Genomic DNA, 23,087 nt, shown 5'->3' on the forward strand with positions numbered 1-23,087 from the left:
AAGCTGGGGGAGCTGCCTCAGGGATGTGTTTAACCATGGGGGGTGATTGTCTCTTGCTGGTAGGGGCTAAAAGTATGGTAGTATTTGTTATTTGCTGGTTTTCAAGGAGCTCTTTGATTTATATCAGCAAAATTTGTAACATCACTGAAATACTTAGGGAATGAACAGCTGGAGTCTGCTCACACCAAACTCAGCAGCAGCCCTCACCTTCTGCACTGGCTGTTCCCTCAGGATTGCTCAGAAGGCACAAGCAGGCTTCATTAAAGATATGTGATTTTTTCTACTGGGCTTTCACATTACTTCTTCAAAAGGCACAGGAACTCTCAAATTTAGAAGCAAAAAATAGAGAAAAAGTAAGTAGAGGAGGAATCTAGAGTTCTTCTAAGTGCAACCTCCCCCTCAATGCAAGGTCTTCTCAGGTCAGGTTAGTCAGCTGAGCTTGCTCTCAGGGTAACCTATTTCAATATTTCACCACCCTCATGGATTGATATTTCTTTCCTAATAACTAAAGAGAATTTCCCTTGTTTTAATTTGTCTGTGATGCCTTTCATCCTGTCCTTAAACACCTCCAGGAAGATGTGGGCTCTGTCCTTTGTACACTCTTCCTGCCATTACATTGCCAAACAGTATTTTCATAGTTGAGTCAGACTGAAAGAGCTCACATTGCCTTTTCCACCTCCAGGGTGTGACTGCCACCCCACCACCACCTTGCCTCCAAGGTATCTCTTTTCCTCTGCACACACTGACAAGGCCTTGTCCTTTGGACAGCTCAGACAACCTCAGGTCTAATCAATATAGCTACAGCAATACATGGCCTACCTTACATTGCAAAAACATTGCAACTTCACAATTAATAACTGCACTAAATATTAAGTGAGAAAATAGACAGACATGGATATGCCCTGCTGGAAACAACCTCCCTGCCACATTAACAAGTAGAAAAACAGAGTAATATAGACCCCTTCTGGCTTCACTCTGATGCAGCGATGAGCGTATTAACTGTTCTTACAATCTTTGTTACTGCAATAACAAATACAGACCTGAAAATATGAAAGGAAAAAAAATCCACTTGGCTCAGAGACTACTTCTTGGCAATCAATACACTCTGAATAACTGACAAAATTGTGGTCTATAAGAGGTAGTCAAGTCTCACTGTCCATCTTCCTTTAAGCACTGATGTTCATAATGGCCCCTCATTTAGAAGTGTTTGTTTCCATCACTGCTGGAGCCCAGCTCCATTCTCTTTCCCCGAAGAGAAGGAAGAGTGAACAGACTGAGGCAGCCTTTGACTACTCACCTTCACTTCCCAGGCAGTTCTTAACCTTGCCTCTCTGAAGTCTCCTCTAAGCTGATTTGCAAAGACCCAGGGGTATAGAAAATGGGGCAAAGCCTGCAGAATTACTCTGAGAGTTGCTAAGAGAGCTCAGTAAGAAGAGAAAAAACTTCACCATTCTCCTTTTTTTTTTTTTTTTTTTTTAAACCTGATATATTGGCATAGGGAAGAGCTCTTTCTTCGCTAGTTAATGCAAGTGGATCATGAACTTTAATTCTTCAGACCCAGCTGAGGATATAAGAACAGAAAAGCATAAACCCTAAAATATTTCAGAATAAACCTCAAGGAGATTTACCTTTATAAACATGCATCCAGAATTCTTTAGTTGGAGGAAGTGTTGTTTCTGTAGAGGAAAACGACTCCTTACTCCTGGAAGTGCTCACTGCTGAAACAAGAAGGTGCAAGTGTTTAAAACACTGTCAGCACCATCACTCCTAGCACTGCAGACTGAGATGTGCCCTGAACCTTCAAGCAAAGCATGAGACAAGGCTTGTGAATGCTGGTTCATACTACCCAGAAACAGAGTGCTCCCTGGTTTTATATACTGTGCTGCTAACTTCTCCAAAGTGCTTTCCTGGATAACCTATTAGGCTGTAAGAGATTGTTTCAAACATGCTGAGGTCTCTCCCTTTCACAATGTCACAGTGCACCTAAACCTTCAGTTCCACAAGCCCAGGTCTTGTAGGGCACTCCCTCCAACCCTTCAGACGTAGCTCTGGGTGTGGATAGTTCATCTCTTTTGGCAGTACTCCCACACAGTCCCATTACCAAAGCTATGAAAGCAGCTTTAAGCTCCTGCACACACTCCAGCAAACCCAGCACTGCCCTGCAGAGCTCCTCACCAGGATCATCAGACTACAGCAGGAGTCAAAAAGCCAACCTCAGGCACAGAGCAGCTTCACAGCCAGAAGGAGCTCACAGAGCACAGAGGCCATTGCTGGGTGTGTGTTTGATGCCCACGTGAGCTGAAAACTTCTTCAAGAAAGGCACAACAAAGAAATGCTGGAGAGTCAGCTCAAGGCAAGGAAAGAGAATATTTTCAGAAGCTTCCAAGAAAAAGCCGTAGACAGGCAGAACTCCCTTGTGTCTCCTGTGGCTGCTGGGATGTTAAGTGACTTGCTCTCTCCATCTTCTGGAGTGTGGGTGTCTGTGGACAATGAGTGCTCATTAACATCGATTCATTAACTTGGGATTAGGGATGTTGTTCATCACAGCAGCATAAATGCTGAAGACTCAGAGATATTGTGCATCAGGCAGAAATTTCACTGATCAGAAAGGTAGGTTTAAACTGCAAACAACTGTCCATGAAAGAACTGGCACAGGTCATAGATCAGCATATGGACCCAGGGCTCATGCAGCAAAACACATCCATTAGTGACCCAAGCTCACTTCATAACCACTTAAAGTAGGAATCTAAAGGGGGCAGGTTTGGTGTATCACAGTCCTAATTCTCTAAGGCAGCTAATCCACAGATAAGATTTACATTCAGGGGAATGGTCCAAAATGCTGTTCAGGCTTTTATTCAGTTGGCAGCTTTTCACGACCTAAAACTAATCAGCAAGTCTAGGTCCCTGAGCATAATTTAGTCAATTTGGTTTGCAGAAAAAAAACTCAGGGAAAATAGGGAGCACTGGCTGACTGCTGGTGAAATAATATCTGGGAAAGGGAAAGTAGACCCATGCATCTGAAACCATTTCAGACAGGGGGGTCTGACAATTTTGTCAGCCCTGAGACACAGTTCAGCCACACCAACAGTGGCAGCTGCTAAAAGCACAGAAACAGGTACTTCCCAGACTGGAGAACAAGCACTTTATTCCATAACCAGTACCTTGAACCAAACCCAGGACTAAAAGCAGCGACAAATGGGAAGCATACATACACAGCTAGCACAGAGTAAGGTACACCCAGTTGTTCCACAGTGTGATACAGTGAGAGTGGCACAGTTGTAAGCTGTCTTCTTGTTTGGTTGGATGCTCAGCTCTGAGTCCCTCAAGGTGAACAGCAATTTCTTCTTGTGAACGAAAGAGAGTGTCATCAGCTTGCTGTTAAGGAGTGATTAATTGAATACTGAAAATTAACATTTCTCCTTTTGACCCTTTAACCTTGTTCAGGCATATTACTTTGACACAGTATTAAATCCCTATCTTATTTGTACCCCTTGTACCCACCCTCAAGCTTGAAAAAGAAAAAATCAGCAGTAATGTATTTTTTCTTTTAAGAAATGTTCATGATTGAAAAATTAAAGAAAGCTGCTATGTCCTGTCTATAAAATTTCTCTTTATGATTTCAAAATGGCAAGAAATATGCAATGAAATCCAGTGATAAAATATCTGAAAATGTCTGAATTACTGGCAGTAACTAAAGTGCTTCGGCATCCTCCTTCTCTAATATCCTTATCTATGAGAGGATATAACATTTTACTTCCATTGAATTCTGTCAAGTCCATGAACAGAACCAACTGTATACACATAAAAATAACACCAAATAAAATGGAATAAGTTTCTAGCACTTGTTCCCATTCCAGGACTGAGAATAATAGCAAAATCAAACAGAGAATTCACTGGAAGTACTCAGGTATTCAAAATCCAAAAGGAAATCAATGAGTAGCTTTTGGAGATAGGAAGGTCACACAGTGTCAACCACAAGATCTGACCTGCCAGTGCAGAACTGACCACTGATGACTTCTACACAAAATGATGAGATTCATAATATCAATCAGAGGGAGAATCCTTTAAACATTTACTAGAACTTTTCAAGCTGTTTTCATTACTTTACATGGATAAGTACACCTCACACAGGCTTGAATTATTTGTATTGCAATTAAGATGTCGAAAGCAGCCTCTGAAATGGGCATCTATTAACTCTTTCAATAGTGTAATTAGGATTGCAAAAGAAGGAGTACATCACAAGAAAATGTCCATTTCAGCTAGCTAAAAGCAGTAGCTGGCTGAAATTGAGATAGCATTACTAGTTTTATAAACTTGGAGATAAATCCTAGAGGAAGAGTAGAATTTAAAGGCAATTTGTTTAAAAAACCACGTAGCAAATTAAAATACTTAAAGACACAAATTCTTCACTAAAGTAATTTCTCTTACTTGACCCTTTCACATAAATTCCAAGGGAATTTATTCAAGTGCTTCTGCAATCAAGTCACTCCATGCTAATAAGGTACGGATTTAGCCTGTAAATATTCTTCCCACAGAAAAGTTCTTTTCCAGCTTATACCACAAAACAACTTCTCTGCCATTCATCCGGCAGCTGAGATCTTTCCAGCTTACTTCATATTTGGCTAAGACACCTTTCAGTTAGAAAATTAACCAAAAGCAAGTCTGTATTCCGTTGTTTTCCAAAGTGGATACCAAAGGTTGCACTTGCTAGGACCACGCCTGCCTGGATAAACCTGGGCTGTGCATTCTCTTCCCACAGCAATCAGGACAAGTTTGGTACTCTGAGCAGCACAATGACTGATGGCCCTGCTAATATATTAGTGCCACAGAGGCTTGAGGAAAGGCTCAGCAGACAGGCAGCTTGTGTACTAAACACACTGTCACCGCTGCTCCTACTGTGCACAGGGACAACCTCAGAACACCACATACCTGGATTTTAACTTCCTTTGACCTTTTCGGGTTTTCAAGTTCAGGATTTAACTGCTTGGCTCCATTAGGAACAGCAGGAAGTGAGCAGTTAAAACCCCTAAAAAAGCTTTGAAAGCTACTTGCTAAATGTTCAGGCGTCTCTCTGCAGTTTAACAGCTGGCAGGAGGGAGGGCAGGCTGAGGAATGAGGGAACAGTTAGAGTAGGAAAGGGGACAGGAGGAATATATGAGCTAAGTTTGGCTGTTGTGGAACCAGCAGCTCTAAAAAGACATTGAGGAAGAGTCTGGCAGCTCCCTCTTCATGCCTCATTACACAGGGCACTATTCTTCTGCAGAGCTTCCCAGATGTGGAAAAACTACTGAAGCTTCCAAAGCAGCAGTTTATTCTGTTTTTCCAAGACAGTTTGATTTGGGCTTTTTGCCGTTTGGCTTGGGCTTTTTGCCCACTGCACCATACATTTTGACACTCAGCCTGTAAAACTGCCTAAGCAGCTTCCAGGGCAGGGGGGATCCTCCAAGCATCCCTGGCAGGAAATAGCAGCTGGAAAGGCCTGCAATGTGTGTCATGGCTAAGGCCATTCTGTGTGCTGGTGCTCAGGGTCACTTAGAGCAAGGAGGATGCCTTTCAATACAACACTTCTTAAATCCCAGGGAGGTGACATGTCATTTCAGAAAGGTAGTTATCTCAGACATAGGCAAGTCTATCCACTCCCATGCAATATCTACATTCTTCCTCTCACTGCCTCAGAGCCTGATTTGTCTCTGGCCAGTACAGCTCAATTATTTTCTTAACCTATGTGTAAATCAATTCTCCTGATTGATGCAGACTTCTGGATGCTGGGAACAATGTTGTAAAATTTGCACTCAAGTACAAATTCAGGCTGTTGTTGCAGCAGCAGGTTCCTGGAAAGATCACAGCAGAGACCCCACCTGGCCACTTCTGCTGAGAGGGTTGGTTATCCTCTCAGCTATTCAAGGGCTATTGACAAGGCCAGGAATGATTCCCAACACAGGAGCCATTTGAACCTGCAAGCTATGGCTCCTACAAACATGGGCAATTGGTTTGTCTCTGTTGCAAAAAGGGAAGAAAACCACCAAAATATGAAAAATTAAGCATAGGTTTCATGATTATTCTACAGCAGAAAAATTCTTTTGGGTATTTTTTTACACTGATTTCTAAAGACCTTTGGCTCCATTCAGGGTCACATATATGTACTCCTTTGAGAATACAAATGCAGTTTATTGTAATTATTATTTTAGTAGCTTTTCTCATTGCTAAAGGAAATACACATGCATTTAAATCAAGGATTCCCTTCCACAAACATACATGTTCTTATCTCACTAGAGTGACAGTCTCAGATAGTTAAAGGTAAAATGAACTATCTGGGATAGTTAAAATCCTTAATGAGTTCAGGTTTTTTCCCCTAGTCAGACAGCAAGAGTATGCCAAGCCTCACTGGCTATTCACAGGGCCAGCTACAACTGTGACCCAAGAAAGCTGTAAAAGAAAACTACTCAGCTACTTGACTGAGTAAATCTTCACCATCAAAACAGAGCTCAAATTGACAGGTTCCAGTTGATTTCCCTCCCCAGTCCCCATTAATTACAAGCTCTTTTAATTACTACATGCATGTGAGGGGTGGAAACAACAAGATTTAATTACCAAGCTCACACCAAGTGACCCAGCTTGGCCATTGCAGCAGGAGCTCTGACAAAATGCTGTTCAATAACAGGGCAGGTCTCCAGCAAAGCAGCATCATCCTGTGGCACTCAACCCAGGAAAGCAGCTGCTGGTGGAAGCTAAGAAATCTTTCTGCCTGTTCCTCTTCCCATTCAAGCAAGGGGTTGGCACAGCTGGTCATGCCACAGCTGGAGCATGCGGATGGCAAGGAAAATCCTCACAACTTTCTGGATGTGCAATGTCCATATTGATTCTCTCCCCCCCACTTCTCAGACTCTCTTCTCCTAACTCCCCAAAAGATAGGGTAGAAAGTACAAATGTTCCCAGAGCATGCTTTTCCCCTCCTGAAGCACAGCCATGGTGTCCAAAGTCGACTTGGGCAAGACCAGAGATGCTGATGGGAGCTCATCACCCTGGAAGCAGTTATACCTGGGAGGGGGGCAGAGGAACCCACACTTCACCAGGCATTTCACTATAGGAGATCAGAGCCAGAGCCCTGAAGAAGAATGAAGAGCCCTGTTGGGCCCAGCTGCCTTGACTCAAAACAGCCTAGAAGTGCAAAACAGTGGAGGAGAGGGACCATCTGAGCCCACATCAAACATAGCAAGCCATGCAGAAAACAGAAACAAGGCAAATAATTTCATTTTCACCTTTACAGCATGCACATGCACACCCTGCACTCTGCAAGACCAGCCAGCAGTGACAACCCCCAAACAGAAGGCAAGGAATAGTTTGGATTGAAACAGAAAGCCAACATTGCTCAGCCCCTCTGAACAGTGTTTCCAGTCCAGCTGCAATTGTTCTGAGAAAACCCTGCTCTGACAGAGGCCAAAGTGAGTTTCAGGTAGCAGCTTTATGGGTCTCAAACTGCAGCATGACAAACAGTGTTACAGAAGCCACCACAGTCTATCAGGAAGGATATTAAGACCTTTTGGTAAAGGAACTTCAGCAACACTTAGTCAGCCTGAATTTATGATCTGATCCTTCAATTCTTGGCTCCAGAAGTGACTCGCCCTTGGCTCCTCCATGCAAGCTGTGCTCATTCCTGAATATGGCTTCTGGAAAAGGCAGATGGGAACTCAGCTGAGCACCAGCTCAAAACCCTCAGTTGCTGTTTTACTTACTGTTTTCTATTAATTCTTTCTTTAAAAAAGAAGGGAAAAAAATGTTAGCTTCCTGCATGAGCAAGGAGAAGAGCCAGCAATAAAGGCTGATAAATGAATAATTTAGAGCTGTGAACTCAAATCAATAAATAAATCTGAGATCTGTTCAGTCACCATCTCCCAGAGCTGAGGAGAATTAAAAACCAATTAAAAACTACACATCTGCCTCCAAATCAGTCAAACGGAAAGCAAAGGACAGTCGTAGGGCATAGATTGTCAAGAGAAAGTGGATCTTCCTAGACCACCTTTTATGGCTGATCATAGAGCAATTAACTTACAAATAAAATAACCCAGAAGTCACTATATTATAAACCACTGGTTCCAGTTTTAGAAAGCAACAGACTCTTATTGATCAGCTCAGCACAGTTTGCATTTGATTCATGAAACTGTGCCTCAGGTTGCCAAGAACAGAGCTGCTCCTTAATTAATAATAATGAGCACCAGCTCAGAAGCCTCACACTCATCAGACCCCAAAGGGGCACCAGCTGAAGCAGGGATCTCAGCAGGCATCTTTTATCCAGCCAGAAGCAGAAGCACAAAGATTAGTAAGAGACAGTGTTTACAAAAGATGCATTAATGATCTTTGATGTTCTTTCATAATGTCTCTAGCACTGCCAAAAATAACATATTTTTGGGCTTTAGCAAAACACCACAGCTCGTGAACCTGCCCAAAAGCGGCTGCATTGCAAAGTTTCACAGCCATAACTCGTTAATAAGCTATTGGAATGCAGTGAGCAAACTCATTGTACCTGAGAAATAACATGCTTTTGTTTACTGTGGCAGAATCTTCTGGAAATGAGGGGAAAATGGAGGCCATTCATGTTGCATTAACATTAACATGATGCAAAAGCATTTACACACAAAGAGAAAGTCCATTGAATGCTCACATTAGGCAGGAATCATTCCACTTTGGTTTAGGACACCCCACATCAGCTATTTGCATCGAGCAGATGACTTGCTTGCAGAATTAAATCCACTAAAGCACAAGTGGTGATGCCAGGTCAGAATTTTGTCCCCAGCTTCATCCTCAGGAATGCACCAGCTAAACTCCAGGTCTACCACTGAGCCTGACATTCAGCAGTCTGCTTGGCTCAAACAAAGTGCTGGCACCCAAGCAGGAAAAAGGAGCATCTTGTAGTCAGGGCACTTGTGTCAGTGAGCTCCTTGAGAGCCCATAAGGTGCTGGCAGTGAAACAAGTGGAAATGTCACCTGAATGACCGACGCTGTGGAAAGTAAACAGACACTGAACTGCCTTCCACAGAGCATCTGAGGCACCAAGACAAGAACAGGTAAACCATTTTCTTTTTTAAAACTGAGCAACTACTTTCTTCATTCCCACTATTTGGAGGGAAAAGGTATTAGCCATTTCAAAGTGCCAAGAAACCCTCTGTACCTTTCAAACCCCACGTGAATCACACCTACATACAGTAACACACATAGCTAATCCTTTCCATGAATCTGCTCCAACACCAGGTGCTCCAGCTGCGACCTTTAACTAAAAATGTCTGCACCTCAAGACAACAGGGCTACAGCATCTATTCCAGAAACTCCCCCAGCAGCTGGGTATTCTCAGCCTTTTCTGCAGTGCGCTGAAGGGAGTTCCCCCCTCTCTCCCAAGCACCCCAAGGCTCCAGGCTCCTGCCCCCACTAGAGCCCCATGTCACACACACAATAGGGCCAAAGAGGAGGGAGCTGGGGCCTGTCACCCACCAGTGTGACGCCTACCAATGGCAATTCCCCTTCCAGAAACCTCCAGGGATGTGGATCCTTGAACCAGAACAGTGCTGCTTTGACCTTGCTGGGCTAACATGCTCCTGGGGATCACAGAAACCTCAGGGCTGCCTTCAGCAAAGTCACAGCCACTGCAAAGCATCAACCCCCAGACCACAAAACTTGCCAGAGAGAGACCCTGGGCTGAGGGAGCAACATGCCTTAATCCCTGGCACTGGTGCTGCTGGCCACATTGAGCATCACGAGATTCAGTGGGTCAGTTGTGACAGGTGGTCACTGTGATCACCAGAGAGCCAAGGCACCAGCGTGCATCCAACCTGAACTTTACAACTGCTGAACAGGCAAATAGCAAAGTCTGCCAGACATCCAACACCGGGCAAGTGGCCAGAGATTTCTATGTACCTTCCATCATGGCAGGAAGGCACCTTTGCACCGTGCAGGTAAAAACCCAAACAAAATAACAAAAAAACCCAAGAAACCCCAAAAAAATCAACCACAAAGACTGTGTCAGAATAAATGGTCCATTCTGGGAAATGGTCTGTTTGAGCCAGGGCCCTTAGGTTCCAAAACAAAAGTCAAGGCAGAGCTGTGCACAGAGCTGTCAGCAGCTGGAGCAGCTGCTGTGGAAGTCAGGGCTGTGCATTTCCATCAGATCTCACTCAGGGCCCTGTAGTGGCAGCAGGCTCAGCTGCAGCCAGTCAGAACACAGCCAAGTGCCAAAGGTGTGCTGAGAGGTCAGGCATGTTTTAATGGAGCAAATTAAAGGAAGGAAACAAAGGCAGAATCCTTATCAAAGCTGCAGCTTCAAAGAGACTTATAAATAGTTGACTTAAAATGAATTCAGATGGTGTGTGTTTCATTTTTTCACAAAACCACCCAAACTCCAAAGCTGAGAAGAATTAATTATTCCCACACCTTTGATAGCTGACAATAGGGCTTAGGACAGCAAAGAAACATCTCTGAGGAGCAGACTCAAGACATTTCCTTGGTTCCACAAATAAGAGGTTAATTCCCTGTCAGTCTGCACTCTGCTGTTGAAAGGTTTGTGTCCTCTGTAGTTAGGCAATGAAAAGACAAACTCAGTAATGCCCACGGCTCACTATGGAAGAGAGAAACAAGGAAGTAGCTACCAATAATCAAATCACAAAGTTGGGCTGAGCAGATGGCTTTAAAATAGGGAGGAAGGGAAAATATTCAGAATTATTTAAGTTACTAGGCTGATACACCTATAAATAAAAGGAATCCACACAGGTAAACAGTTAGGGCACTGTGCAGATGCGTGGCAGGAGAGAGTGTGGACATATATGAAAACATCCCAGGGAAAATAAAAAGACAGAGGTCTGTTTGGGTTCAGCTGCTGTGAAAAGTCATTGAGCTGGGACAGGGAGAGTTATTATAACTATTATTAATAACATAATTGTTCTGCTACTGGTCTGAAAGTTACTGCAGCCTCAGGTAAGTCTGCACTGTATCCTGCTGCCCTGTGGATTGCATGGCAGTCCTTCCTGCAAGGGATTTTCCAAGATTTGATGTTACAGCTTTCTCCTACACCTCCACTAATGCAGCATCCTTCTGCCCCTCAACAGCCACTGGCAAACCTTCTACACTGACACCTTCCTGCTCTTCAGACTGAAGTGGTAGGTATCAACAATAGCTCACAGTATAGCATCTGTGGAACATAGGAGAAAAAGCCATCATTACTTTAAAAAATCCAACCAGAACCCAAAAAACTCCCTCTGCTGGATTCAGTCTGAAAAAATGAATTATTCTACAGAATAGTACAAAGCAGGACTGTCCTGAGAGATCACACAGATCTAGCACAGCCTATTTGCTGAGTATCACGTTGTATTCCTATAGAGCTAACAGTCAAGGTATAAAGCACTGACTGCTTACTGCTAAAATAAATTGTCATTTAAGAGTGATTTGCTTGCTATCAGTTAAAATAAGAATTCCATCACAGAAGAGAGGCCAGGAAAAGCTTTCTGAATAAGCACAAAAAGCAAAAGAGGGACATTTTCAAACAGTTGCATTTTAGGGGTTATTAAGAATCTTTTCCTTGTGTACTGAAACAGAACTGCTAAAAAAATAAAAAAGGTTGAGCCCAGGGTTTCACAGAGCTATAATTCAAAGAGACTCACAATGTAAAGCCTTAGATCCAATAAAACACTAAATTTAATTCCCTAAAAAATTGCTTGCTTATATCTAATTCAGGACAGCAATGTGCAATTTGTACATTCTTCTAACCTTAGTTAGTACTTGCTAACTAAGTACTTATAGAAATCTTATCTTTAAATTAAATCTGATCACAACAGGCCTCATGTTTAATAGGAATAAAATCCAAATAATTAAGTTTTGACCGCAAGCACAAGTGATGACTTCCATTCTTGAAGGTCTGAGGAGGAAGTATTATATACTTGATATGAAATTCAAGGAATCTTATGAGCAAGTAATTATTTGTTTTTAAAGATGTAACAGAAGTATGCCCAAGAAACCAGGCTTATTTAAAACACAGCGAAAACAGGACCCAGTAGGGACACTGATTTCTGCTTTTTTTCATCTGTGTTATGTACAGTAAAGTTTACATACAATTAAAAAGGAAAGTAAATACCCAGAGGTTCTCCTTGAGTAATTTTCCAACAGTGACCACAAGCATAACAAATTGTGTTGGTATAGTGAAACAATCACCTCTTCCCAGCAGGAAGGATTTTCTCAGCAGGGTTTGTGCACTGAACGAGCAGTTAAAGATTTCTGCAAGGGCTTGGAGTTGCCAACACCTTTGAGCATTCAGTCTTTATCTCCCATATTCCTTGTGGATTTCCCACCTGAGCAGTGAGTGAGCTGAAAGAAGAATACAGCCAGCTGGAACAAGACAAGCCTGTCACAGAGACCAAGCAGGGAAAACAACTAATTTATTCCAGTTCAAATTATACAGATTCTTCAGCTGAGGTTTTCAAAGCCTGTTTTACCTCCTCCACCTCCTAACAGCTGTTTGCTTCTTTCCACTGAGCCCCGCTGCTCCTGCTGGCTGAGAACAATAAATCAGCACTGCTTATTTTGGGGCTGGCCCGTCAGAGCAAAGCGGACAGGGTGAGCAGACGCCTGCTCTGCTCTCGTCACATCACCAGAGCCCCACCTATGGCTGGAAGGTGTGTGACACACGGGGACAGGAGCTGGCAGCGCTTGCATTGCACTGCCCTCTGCTGTCACACGAGCTGCGCCCAAACCGCGGCACGAACCGAGCTGCTGAAAACATCAACTCGCCTCGAGTCTGACCCACAGAGACAGGGAATAGGCAGAAGTATTTCTCCACGGGATTCTTCCCACATAAAGAGTGTCGTCTCGTTCGCTCTTATCCATCTGCCTGCTATGAATTTACAATTACAGTAATAATCTTAATTCTTGTCTTTCTATCAGTAGAGCTCCAAGTGCTTTACCAAGAAAATGCATACTATCCAATTTTGGTTTTTACCCTTCAGACACTGCTTAAAACATGTTTCCTAAAGCTTGGGCTATTGGTATTGAGCTCCTACTTACAGAATCAGCTGAAAGGCCCTTCTATAACATTTATCATGTAGTCATAAGTATATTTCTAACACCTCTCCTCAAATCTGGTAGCTTGTTCCTGTACTAACACATTCCAGGATGGGACACAAGAAAATGTATAAAACAAGTGATGCAGTGTTCTGTGTCAGCAATACAAGAAATGTAATACAGCTTTGTGAAATAACCTCCACGACCCTTTTTCTCCCTTAAAATAAACGAACTTTTATGAAATCAGAGAATATTACATGACAGAATAGTAACTCGCAAAGATAAATCCCTTGAGAAAATAACACCCTCAAAGCAGCTCCAAAAAAGTGTCATTAGAAGTACATTTTAAAGGAAATACATATTTTTCATGCCTAAATACAACCTACAAACACACAGTATTTTTTCAGTGCCCTGTATGTCCCAGAAATGCCACACACAGCCTTTAACAGCCGTTAATATAATGCTCACACACAGACATTAACTAATTCCTTTGAAGTCAGGGATTGAATGCTGGGATAAAACGCACAGGAGCATGATTAGCAGAGAGCTTGTGCATCATTAGGCTTCCCTGCATGGGAATACCAAATCTCCAACAGCTTATAAGCATATGGTTTGAACATCAGACTTTCTAGAAACATAAGCTCTGATCCTGGCAGATCAGCTCAGCCTGACAACCTTCTGCTGTGTCTTGCAGCAATAACTGCTTCCCCACTCCTGTCTGATCCAGCATCTCACACAAGGGGCTCTCTCCTGTCACTGCCTCACCACTGGGGGACAGGAAAACACAGCAACAACTTACAAAACTACACAGCAGAACTGGAGAGAGTTATAAACCAGGGCTGAGCTCACAGCTGCCTGTAGCAGTCTCAGTGACACAGAACCACTTGGCCAAAAGTGAGTGGAATTAAAAAGGATCTCACAAAGTCACAGCTGTTTGTATAAACGTGATGAACACCTTAGGGATCCTCCTGGAAGATAAGGACACAGGTTCCAACCATCCCACTGCCAGTGTACTGCTTGGGATGCAGATTTCCATGAGGACTGCCTCACAGAGCTTCAGAGAACTTGTCCACTGTGCCACATGTAACCCACATAGAGAAACCATTCCCTCTCATTTACACTCCTTGAATTCCTGCAAATAACTGCCACAGAACCCTTATAAGATGGAAATTCACTGGATCTAATAAAAGAGTCTCAACAAGGTCCACAAAACTGGTATGCAAGGAATTATTTAAAAACATTTTTAAAGACTCCTCAGCAGGCAAATGCAGGAAGATTAATATACTGTTCAAGAAAATAAAGGAGGATTCATTTCCTCAGGGAATTTTTTCATGCTGTCAGCACAGAATCTTGCAAGCCTTGACTTTGCTAACACTGGTACTATTCTTATTTTATTTATGAGGAAACTAAGGCAGAGAGATTAAAGGTAGCGTGGGATAATTAGTACAGTTTGTCAAACTGAGTAGTTATTAAATGGAGTAAGGAATTGTGGGAATAGCTGGACTTATGTATTACTAAGCACTGAAATCTATCACACCAAATGTTCCAAGTCTTTAAAGACTGATAGGCAGTTTTAAATGCACATGCTTCTGATATAGCTAGATTAGTATATTTACCACCCCTAGACTGACCCCTGTGTACACAAAAGGTGCTCTGATGATCGTTGGGAGATGAGGGAAATTCACACAGGCTGATTTTCAAGGGTACCTCTAACCATAGCACCCAAGATAATGATGTCATCAGGTCTCTTCAGAATAAAATCTAAATAATTGTTTTGATTGGAAAGGTGCTGAGAACCACGTCAGAACGTGAAGCTCCACTGAAATCAAAATGCTTCTCCCAAATTGCTGCATTTCTATGGAATTTTCCGGGGAAAAAAAAAAAAAAAACCAACCAAACTAAAAACCCCAAGTGAAGTAAGTGTTGGAATGCCCCATGTGTACAGCTAGTTTTCAATGTCTCTCATCTTGGACTATTAACAGCGTTTAAAAGCCAACCTCTGTCATGAAATGCTTTCAAAACTGAAGTGATTCTCAGAGGCTGTGATGGAGGGAAGCATTTTAAACAGCTCAGAAGTTTTCAGATTTTGCTCTGCTTTGGAATAACCAAATTCAGAATCCTTCTTAAAACAGAGTTTCTGGTCAACTACTTCTGCATTCAACATCTTACTAAGAACTCCCATGTGGCTAGCACAGTTTTTCCCATGAGAAGTTTTCTTGTGTTTTGTAAATAAAGATAAAGTTTGGATGTTTTTGGAACAGTGTCCCAGAACTTGGGCAGTGCAGGCCTGGCCAATCAGGCCTGGAAGAAAGCTTCTGACTAACCAATCTGGGTAACTTTTAAGAACTCTATAAATGTGATGAAATCAAAACAATAAAGGTCATTCCTTCTTACCACTGAGAACCGATGCATTCATTACTCTGCTAGCTGCTCAACAGCGACACTCCCACTGTATTTTCAGTGAGGACTTGGAGCTAGCATGCAGGGCACCCCATGTGTTGTATGAGTGGAGGGCTCTTACTACCCGTGGTTTCAGATAAAATTATTTGAAATCCTAACAGAAACCCACCCTTTTAGCTTTCAGATTGACTGATTAGCACTAAATAGTTGAGTAACTAATTTTTAGAGTTGGAGCATTTATGTTTAATCCCTTCTGCAACAAGCCAATTCTTGTTTGAAACAGCAGCTAATATCCACAACCCAGGGCAGGGAGCAACTGCATAAATCTGGTTGATGTTACAAATACTTCGATATTAACTTTGTCTTGTGGTTTGTTTTCAATTGCGCTCCTAAAACCCCCAGACACTGTTGTCAAAGGAAAGGTGCCAGGGGTATTGATTCTGGGTTGCAAAGGAAGGGAAATGTCTAAAACGTCTCACCCTCTCTCACTTTTTCCTCACCTGTAACATTCCACCCAAGGGCAATAAAGCTGCTCTGCTCCAGGGTCAGGAGACCACTGCCCTCAGTTTGGACAGCAGAAGACTGCTTTGGATGAGGAAGACAGGGAAGCTGTCAATTACAGCTTTTAGGGACACTATTTCCATAGCCATTGCATCAGCTGACCATCACAGGGATAAGGATTGGACACAACTGTGACACAGTCTGGTCCACCAAGCAGCAAATAGCACTCTTACCCAGAACAGCAAGATTCACACTATCCACCTTCCTTCTTGGGCCTTGGTTAAGCAAGGTCCCTAGAACGTGTTTGAACTTGGAAACCCTGTGCAGGGGTTCTTTCCACCCCCAAAACCCATGAAAATTTTCAAAGGCCATCTTGAAGCTCAATATAACACATGAGGTTAAAGATTACAAGTGCCTGCCTGCAGAGTATTTAAAATACTCTTACTTCAAATTACAGGACTTTCCTCCCTTTTTGATCGTAATTTCAAGCTTGAACTTCCATCTACTGAAATAGGTCAGCTTAATTAATGGTGCAGATTTCCTTTCATCTCAAGAACAGCAAACCTTTCAAACCATGGGCAAAGTACTGACATACAATTAGGACTTACATACTTGCACACATTGTATCCATTTGGACTTCTGTGGAGAACTTTCTCAAAGTATCTTATGATAATGATTTTAACTACTTTATTACATAGGAGAACTAATAAATACTCTTCTCAACTGCACTGCAGGTGCCATAACATACCTTTAAGAACTAGCCATGTCAGTTCATGTTCATCTGCCATCAATACATTTTAATGTTTAGCTTTTCGATGTCTTTTTCTTCCTCCTTTTATTTTTTCCTTTAGTAACAGTCTTGTGCTAAAAGCCTGCAATTTCTGTTGGAGAAAGACAATTCCAAGAAAAAAAGCACTGTAAGCATAAGCCTTATCTCACCATCTCCAACCTTTCTTTCTACAGTTCTGTCGATATTTTGACAAGTCAAAAAAATATACAAGTAAACAGTCAAGAGAAAGAGATACTTATTAGAATTATGACTTTTATTTTTATTCACTAGAGCAACATTGAGGAAAGAATTTTTACATACAGGTTTTTTAATCAACTTTACAAGCAAATTCCAATATACAGTATTTACTCTGGCCTGGGTTAAAAAACCAAAAACAACAAAGCAGATAGTAAGGGTACCTCATGTTTCAGCTAGGATTGAATTGAAGATTTTGTTACACAGGAATTATATTGGTTTTATGGTGGTGCTTTTACAATTAAGTAGGCAGTGAGCAGCTTTACCACAACAGTGACTGAATTTCCTTGATAGCATAGTTGTAAGATGACTATACTGAGACCTACCACCAGGATCACATTAAATCCACTCTGCTCAGAAAAAGCCTCTGTAACGAGATAAGGAACAGCTACGGAAGCCCAATTTAAGAACTGATTTCCATTTGTACGGCAAGAAAATGTCCATATTAGAGGATTATGTGCTGTGCAAAACCAGAAATACTTCCCCCCCCAACATGCAACCTACCCCAGTATGACACTTTAGAATGTGCATATGGTTGTGACATGCAAACAAAGGAAATCACGCAAATGGTATTCAGTTTTCTAGCATCATTACAACAAATCAGCATTTAGATCAAGGATGAAATGAGCTGTACTGACCTATGATGCAGTCGAGTTGCTATGTCTAGTCTCACTGCTACAAGACGTAAAGTTGAGGAACCCTTTTTTTTTTTTTTTTGGAATTGTATCAAAATTGTGTCATTTTGGATTTTCAGGGCCTTCGTAATTATTTTGATAAAGTCTGAGAGATAATATTGCACTTCTTTTCTCAAAACCATATATGCTGGGACCATTAATCTTTCAGAGCTATGCTAGTCCTAGGGAAATTTTGCCATTGGCTTTGATTGGCAGTAGGAAGTGCTAACTACAGGGAAGGGGAAGGTAATAATGATCTGGCTGCATCATCAGTGTTAAAATTCCACGGTTAAATTAAAGTCATTGCACAACAGAAACTCAGTACACTATATGAATACTTTTAAACATGCTAGAGTGCATATCGATTCTGTGAAAGTGATGTGAAAATACCTTGGAAACAGCAACACTACCGGGGAAATTTGTTTCAAACAAAAGCCACACACAGCAGGAGGCATCTAGATTATTTTAGGCACAACTCCAAGCAATAAAGCTCATTTAAAGTGCAATTCTGTTCTTTTCTTTTGTGTTTATTCACTTGTTAAACTGCGTAATTGCCTCTGTACACACATACTGAACAGTAGTTTAATACTTTTGTGAATATTGCACAAAAGAATGAGAAATCGAAAACAAAAAAATGGCAATACACCAGTTTTATAAACCTCAAAAAATACCCTGAAAATATCAAATACTTATATGTATGCATTTTGGATAATCTGCACCAGTACTGATGATATATCTGCACCTTCCATAAGGTAGATATGTTACCTGAAAATACTTACTTAATCCCATTTGACAAGCACTCTCAGCGCCCTCTGATCCATCACCCCCAAACCCCATCTTTCACCGAGGCGAAGCTTCAGCTTCACCCCTTCTCTTCCAGCTGCCCATCTACTGACATGCTTTGCTCATACTCTGGACTTACTATACATGCAACAGAGCCTTCCCTGGTAAAGTCTGAAGAGCCAAAACATGCGGTTGTCTTAGAGGGATGCGAGGTTAGCAGCTGAACACAAACACAAGCCAGGCTAGCATCTGTCTCATCCATGATCAAATCCTGCTGGCTCCAGCTCAGTGTCTCACTAATCTGTCAGAACAAAATGGGGAAATGCTATAAAAAAGGATTATAATCTACTTATGTTCCTTTAATACATATATACACGCCCATATAAATATAACTTTTTTCTTCTAGAAAGAAAAACTAGGAACTGTTTTTTTTAATGAAAACCTTGATCATCTCTATTTTCTTTGCTTAATTTGCTTTGACCATCTCCTTAATTTTCAGTAAAGGTGCAGATAAATATCTATACTTTTAAATGTAAACATAAAAATTGAAACATCACTAAATCAGGCTGGCGATACCTCCATAATAAGGAGCAGAAGATGATGAATCTCTGTCAATAACATTAGGTGAAAATTATATTTTTACACAAAATCATATACAACTAACAATAAAATCAGCTTCTTTTCAAGGAAAGTAAACTTAAAAAACACACCTTCCATAGAAATCTATATGGACCAGAAAATGAACCAGGAATCTGATCATTCCCTCAGCAGTCTTTAAACTCCTGAGAAACACAGTTAGCTGCCAGGAGCTAGTTTTGGGGAACATAAAAAGTCAGTTTTATTTTCTTATTGAAAGTGAATACGTACACTAAATGGCATCTAAGTCAATGGTTTTCAAGGAAATAAATTAGTCCCGGAGCATAATTGTTACTGCAATCTCAAGCTGTGGTTTCTGATCCTATACCAACTACAAAAATTAACATGATTTGTCTTGTTATGTCTTGCTTACATTGTCATCGCCTCAGTTCACAGAAAGTCCTGCAGGTCTCTTATTTCAGACTGATATAAGTAATTCTGAAAAACAATCTCCCCCTACCCATTTACCCCCCCAAAGCTTTTCATTTTATCACTTCATTCTCAGTTAAATAAAATTACAGTGTTAGAAATCCAAAATCTTTCTTGAATATCAACTATGGACTGAAAACTCAGGTGAGACAACTCTTTTTTCCTTCACCCAACTGAGGTATCCCTCAAGACACCCCCAGTTAAAGGGCTTGCAGAAGTTGAGGATTGAATTCATTTATGAAATGTCTACACCTATTCACTTTAACTCTCTCAAAGAAAATACTGTAACAGGTCAATGTCCTACAGCCAAAGCCTAGAACAAACTAACACTGTGTTGCATTTCACTGACATTATGTGCTCTTCAGGAACAGATTTTGAGCCAAGTTGTTGCAGCAGCCTTCTGCTGCTGATTTTAAAACCAACTCGAGAACAGGAAAAAAAAAACCCAAACAGAAATATCCAAGAAAGTAATGGGAAAGAAGGGAAGAACTGGAGATGGGACATAACATTAAATTTCTGGAAAGCTTCACTGGATATGTGCACACGTAACTCGCATCACTTCTGTCAGGTCCCACAGTGCACCATGATGGCCATACATCTCCAGACTATGTTCAGAAAAAGTACTTCTCCTAGAGAGCACAAAAATGTTGTTTTATTTCCCCAAAAAGCTCCTTACCAGTTATCATACACTTCTTCAGAAATTACAACCAAAAAGAAAAAAAAAAGAAAAAAAAAAGACAAAAAAAAAATTTACAAAAAACCCCAAAACCAAAATAACACATCTCTGAAAAACTCTTAAGAGTACCAGCTCTGGATTAGGACATAATAGGATTGCTCAAAGCAAATAAGTGGGGTTAGTTTTTTTCCTCTTTTAAAAATAGTTTCATTTTTAATATAAGTTTTATTCTGTAAAATAGTTTCAAATCCTTACACACATGGCAAAGTTTGTGCAAAATTTCAAGGCAGGTACTTCAGAGCCTTTCAATATTAAACAGAAATCAATAAATACAAGTAGAACAATAAAAGTTTAAAATATTAATTAAAATGCATGTTGTGCAACCTCAACATAGGTGTTCTGGACCCCTTATTCCCAGAGGCTCCCTACTTACCAATTCCTAAGAGCCTGCATTGGAAGGTTTGAACAAACATCCTTAGCACTGCATTTCACGAATCTACCCGGTAATGTGTCTATTCAACACAAAACATACCACAATCGTTTAACAAATGATGATGTTTAAGCGAGAAGATTCGTTTCACCCTGTGAAATCTGCCTAATGTCTGTGAACAGTGAAAACGGGATAAATAAAGAACAGAGCAACTTCAGATTACAGCAAAACAAAACAACACAACCCACCCAACCCATCAGATTAAATAACATTAAATATGTCAGTAATATGTCACATTAAATATCATTCTCTTGAGAGAATGATAAATACAAGGATTTTTGCATAGGCCTCTGGAATACAGAGTCAGAATTATGGCCAATAAAACATCTGCTAGTCAGTCTAATTTTCTACCACTCTGACCTAACGAGTACTCAGAATCAAGAAGTTAAACAGAACAGCAATTTCATTGTCTAATAACTCAAACGGAGGTAAGAAATAATTTCTGCCATTCTGAAATAAATAGTGCAGCATTCTGGCATTTGTGGTCACCACAGACTTCAGTATTTGCTTAATTACTAAGATTGCAACACCATCTTTATTACAGACCAACAATAAAGAACTCTCAAAAGAAACTGCACGGCTCGTAACATCAGCCTCAGAACACGGCAGGATGGAGAACGCAAACCCTAAAAAAAGATGCAACTTTGAACAGTGACTCAGGATTTGCAGGCTGCAGGTACAGCAGGCTCCAAGGCAGTCACGACACAGGAAGCAGTTCATGGCATGGCATTGTTGGGTGTGCTGTGGGTACATCCTCAGTGTGTCTTTGGTTTCGGGAGGCGGGAATGCCGGCTGGAGGACACGCTGTCCCCGGAATGCAAAGCAGCAGGCTGTGTTTGCACGTTTTCCTTTCTCTGTACCGGTGGCCTGGGGATGTTAGACTTCAGCAAGGTGTTCTGAGGCTCTGGAGGTACTGGTGTGGATCTCTGACTGCTCACTTGCTTGGATTTAACACAGGACGTAGTTGGTGGGCGAAGTTTAGACACTTTCTGACTCTGTTTACCCTTTAGGTTGTCCTGCCCAGACGTTGGCTGTGGCTGAGTCGAACCACTCAGTGGTAGAAGCTCACATTCCTTGGAAGCAGCGGAAGGATTTGCAGATCGTACATGAATGGCCATTGTAGGAGGCACTAAAGCAGTTGGGGGTTTTGCAATTCTCAACGTCTTTGGCTGAGAAGCCTGGTTTGTGAATGAGGATTGACCTTTCACAGATAATCCAGTCTGCGCCTCTGGAGCATCAGCTCGTGTAGAGGTCTGGAAGTGGGAACGAGGTGGCAATGTACCTTTCTTATTACTAGCCACCTCTCCAGGGTCTTCAGTGTTTTTGTTTTTCAAATTGTCCAAATACGATGCATTTTCATCTTTCGTGTTTAACTGTACACTCATTAAAGAGTTTACGTCATTCAGGCTATTTGGGAGAGAGACATTTGCAGCATTTGGATTCTGATGATTGCTATTGTCATGTAGATCTTGTTTAGGATATTCACTGTGGGCCTCGATACGTGGAGTTTTTATTAGTTTTCCCTGGGCGAGGTCTGTGGAATTGGGAAGGCTGCTGGAAGGCTGTAGTACTTGAGGCTGTTGAAGAGAAAATAATACAAGAATATATTAGACAGAGAACACACCAGATACATTCTGAATCCAATGTGCACTGACTGGATGCTTGATAAGGGCTGCATATCTGGGTTTTTAAATCAAAACTTTGACTTTGGCGAATCAGGATGGGTCATGGTACGCGCACAAATGGGACTTGTAACTCGTGGAAAAAATACACCAGCACTGAAATAAACACCATACAGACAAAAAAGAAATCGATCAGCTTAAAAAGAAACATGAAGAAGGCATGGTTGATGGTTTCACCAAATCTGCAGGACAGCGCAAGAGTTAACGTTGGTGCAGATCAATGCTAATGAAGTGCTTAACCCAACGCAACAGCTCTGTCCAGCTTTTCGTTTTTACTCGCTGCATACTGACCTCAACTATCCCAACCCTTTTACTGCACAGGCAGGAAAGGAGTTTGATGGACCACATGGATTTACAGGGCCTTTTCCTTGCCTTACTGAGCCAGAACATCTCATGGAAGTATGTAGTAATCAGGCTACTGATTGAGCTTAGGTAATTATTTTATCTTGAGCTGATTTTAAATGGGCTGATAAAGAAACAGAGTACACGTGAAACTATAGAACACACTACAACTACAGATAACCATGGGATAAAGATAACCATAGAAGATTTTACATTTTATCAGAAGATACAATCTAATCAGATACATATCAGACATGAGAGTTGCCAGTACCTCTTCTGGGTAATGTCTATTCTCTTTGCTCTGCCCTGTGAAGAGACTTAGAAGATTAATGGTGTACTAGCTTCACAATACATCCTAGGCCTGCAGCTTGGATACAGATCTTGAATTATTAACATTCTGCAATTCATGGCAAAA

The 23,087-nt window shown here is 41.4% G+C and overlaps 1 protein-coding gene and 1 long non-coding RNA gene across 7 annotated transcripts in view; both read right to left on the minus strand.

The window, feature by feature from the left end:
• Positions 1–185: 185 nt before the first annotated feature.
• On the minus strand, positions 186–16,814 carry LOC146435543 (uncharacterized). Its single transcript, XR_014853088.1, has 4 exons — positions 16,685–16,814; positions 3,213–3,375; positions 1,629–1,715; positions 186–322 (listed from the first exon to the last, which is right to left on the minus strand). It is a non-coding gene; the product is annotated as an uncharacterized LOC146435543 (long non-coding RNA).
• Positions 16,815–16,958: 144 nt separating this feature from the next.
• CCSER2 (coiled-coil serine rich protein 2) overlaps positions 16,959–23,087 on the minus strand; it is a 59,236-nt gene continuing 53,107 nt past the window's right edge. For 4 of the 6 annotated variants that reach the window (XM_085064189.1, XM_085064186.1, XM_085064187.1 and 1 more), the window contains one exon: positions 16,959–22,225. In XM_085064189.1, coding sequence (XP_084920315.1) covers positions 21,404–22,225 — 822 coding nt within the window. In that variant the 3' untranslated portion in view covers positions 16,959–21,403. The remainder of the gene's footprint in view (positions 22,226–23,087) is intronic. The other 2 variants (XM_085064191.1, XM_085064190.1) reach the window with 2 other exon arrangements.

The sequence above is a fragment of the Lichenostomus cassidix genome, chromosome 6 (assembly GCF_008360975.1).
Source record: "Lichenostomus cassidix isolate B80296 chromosome 6, HeHo_3.0, whole genome shotgun sequence".
Lineage (NCBI taxonomy): Eukaryota > Metazoa > Chordata > Aves > Passeriformes > Meliphagidae > Lichenostomus > Lichenostomus cassidix.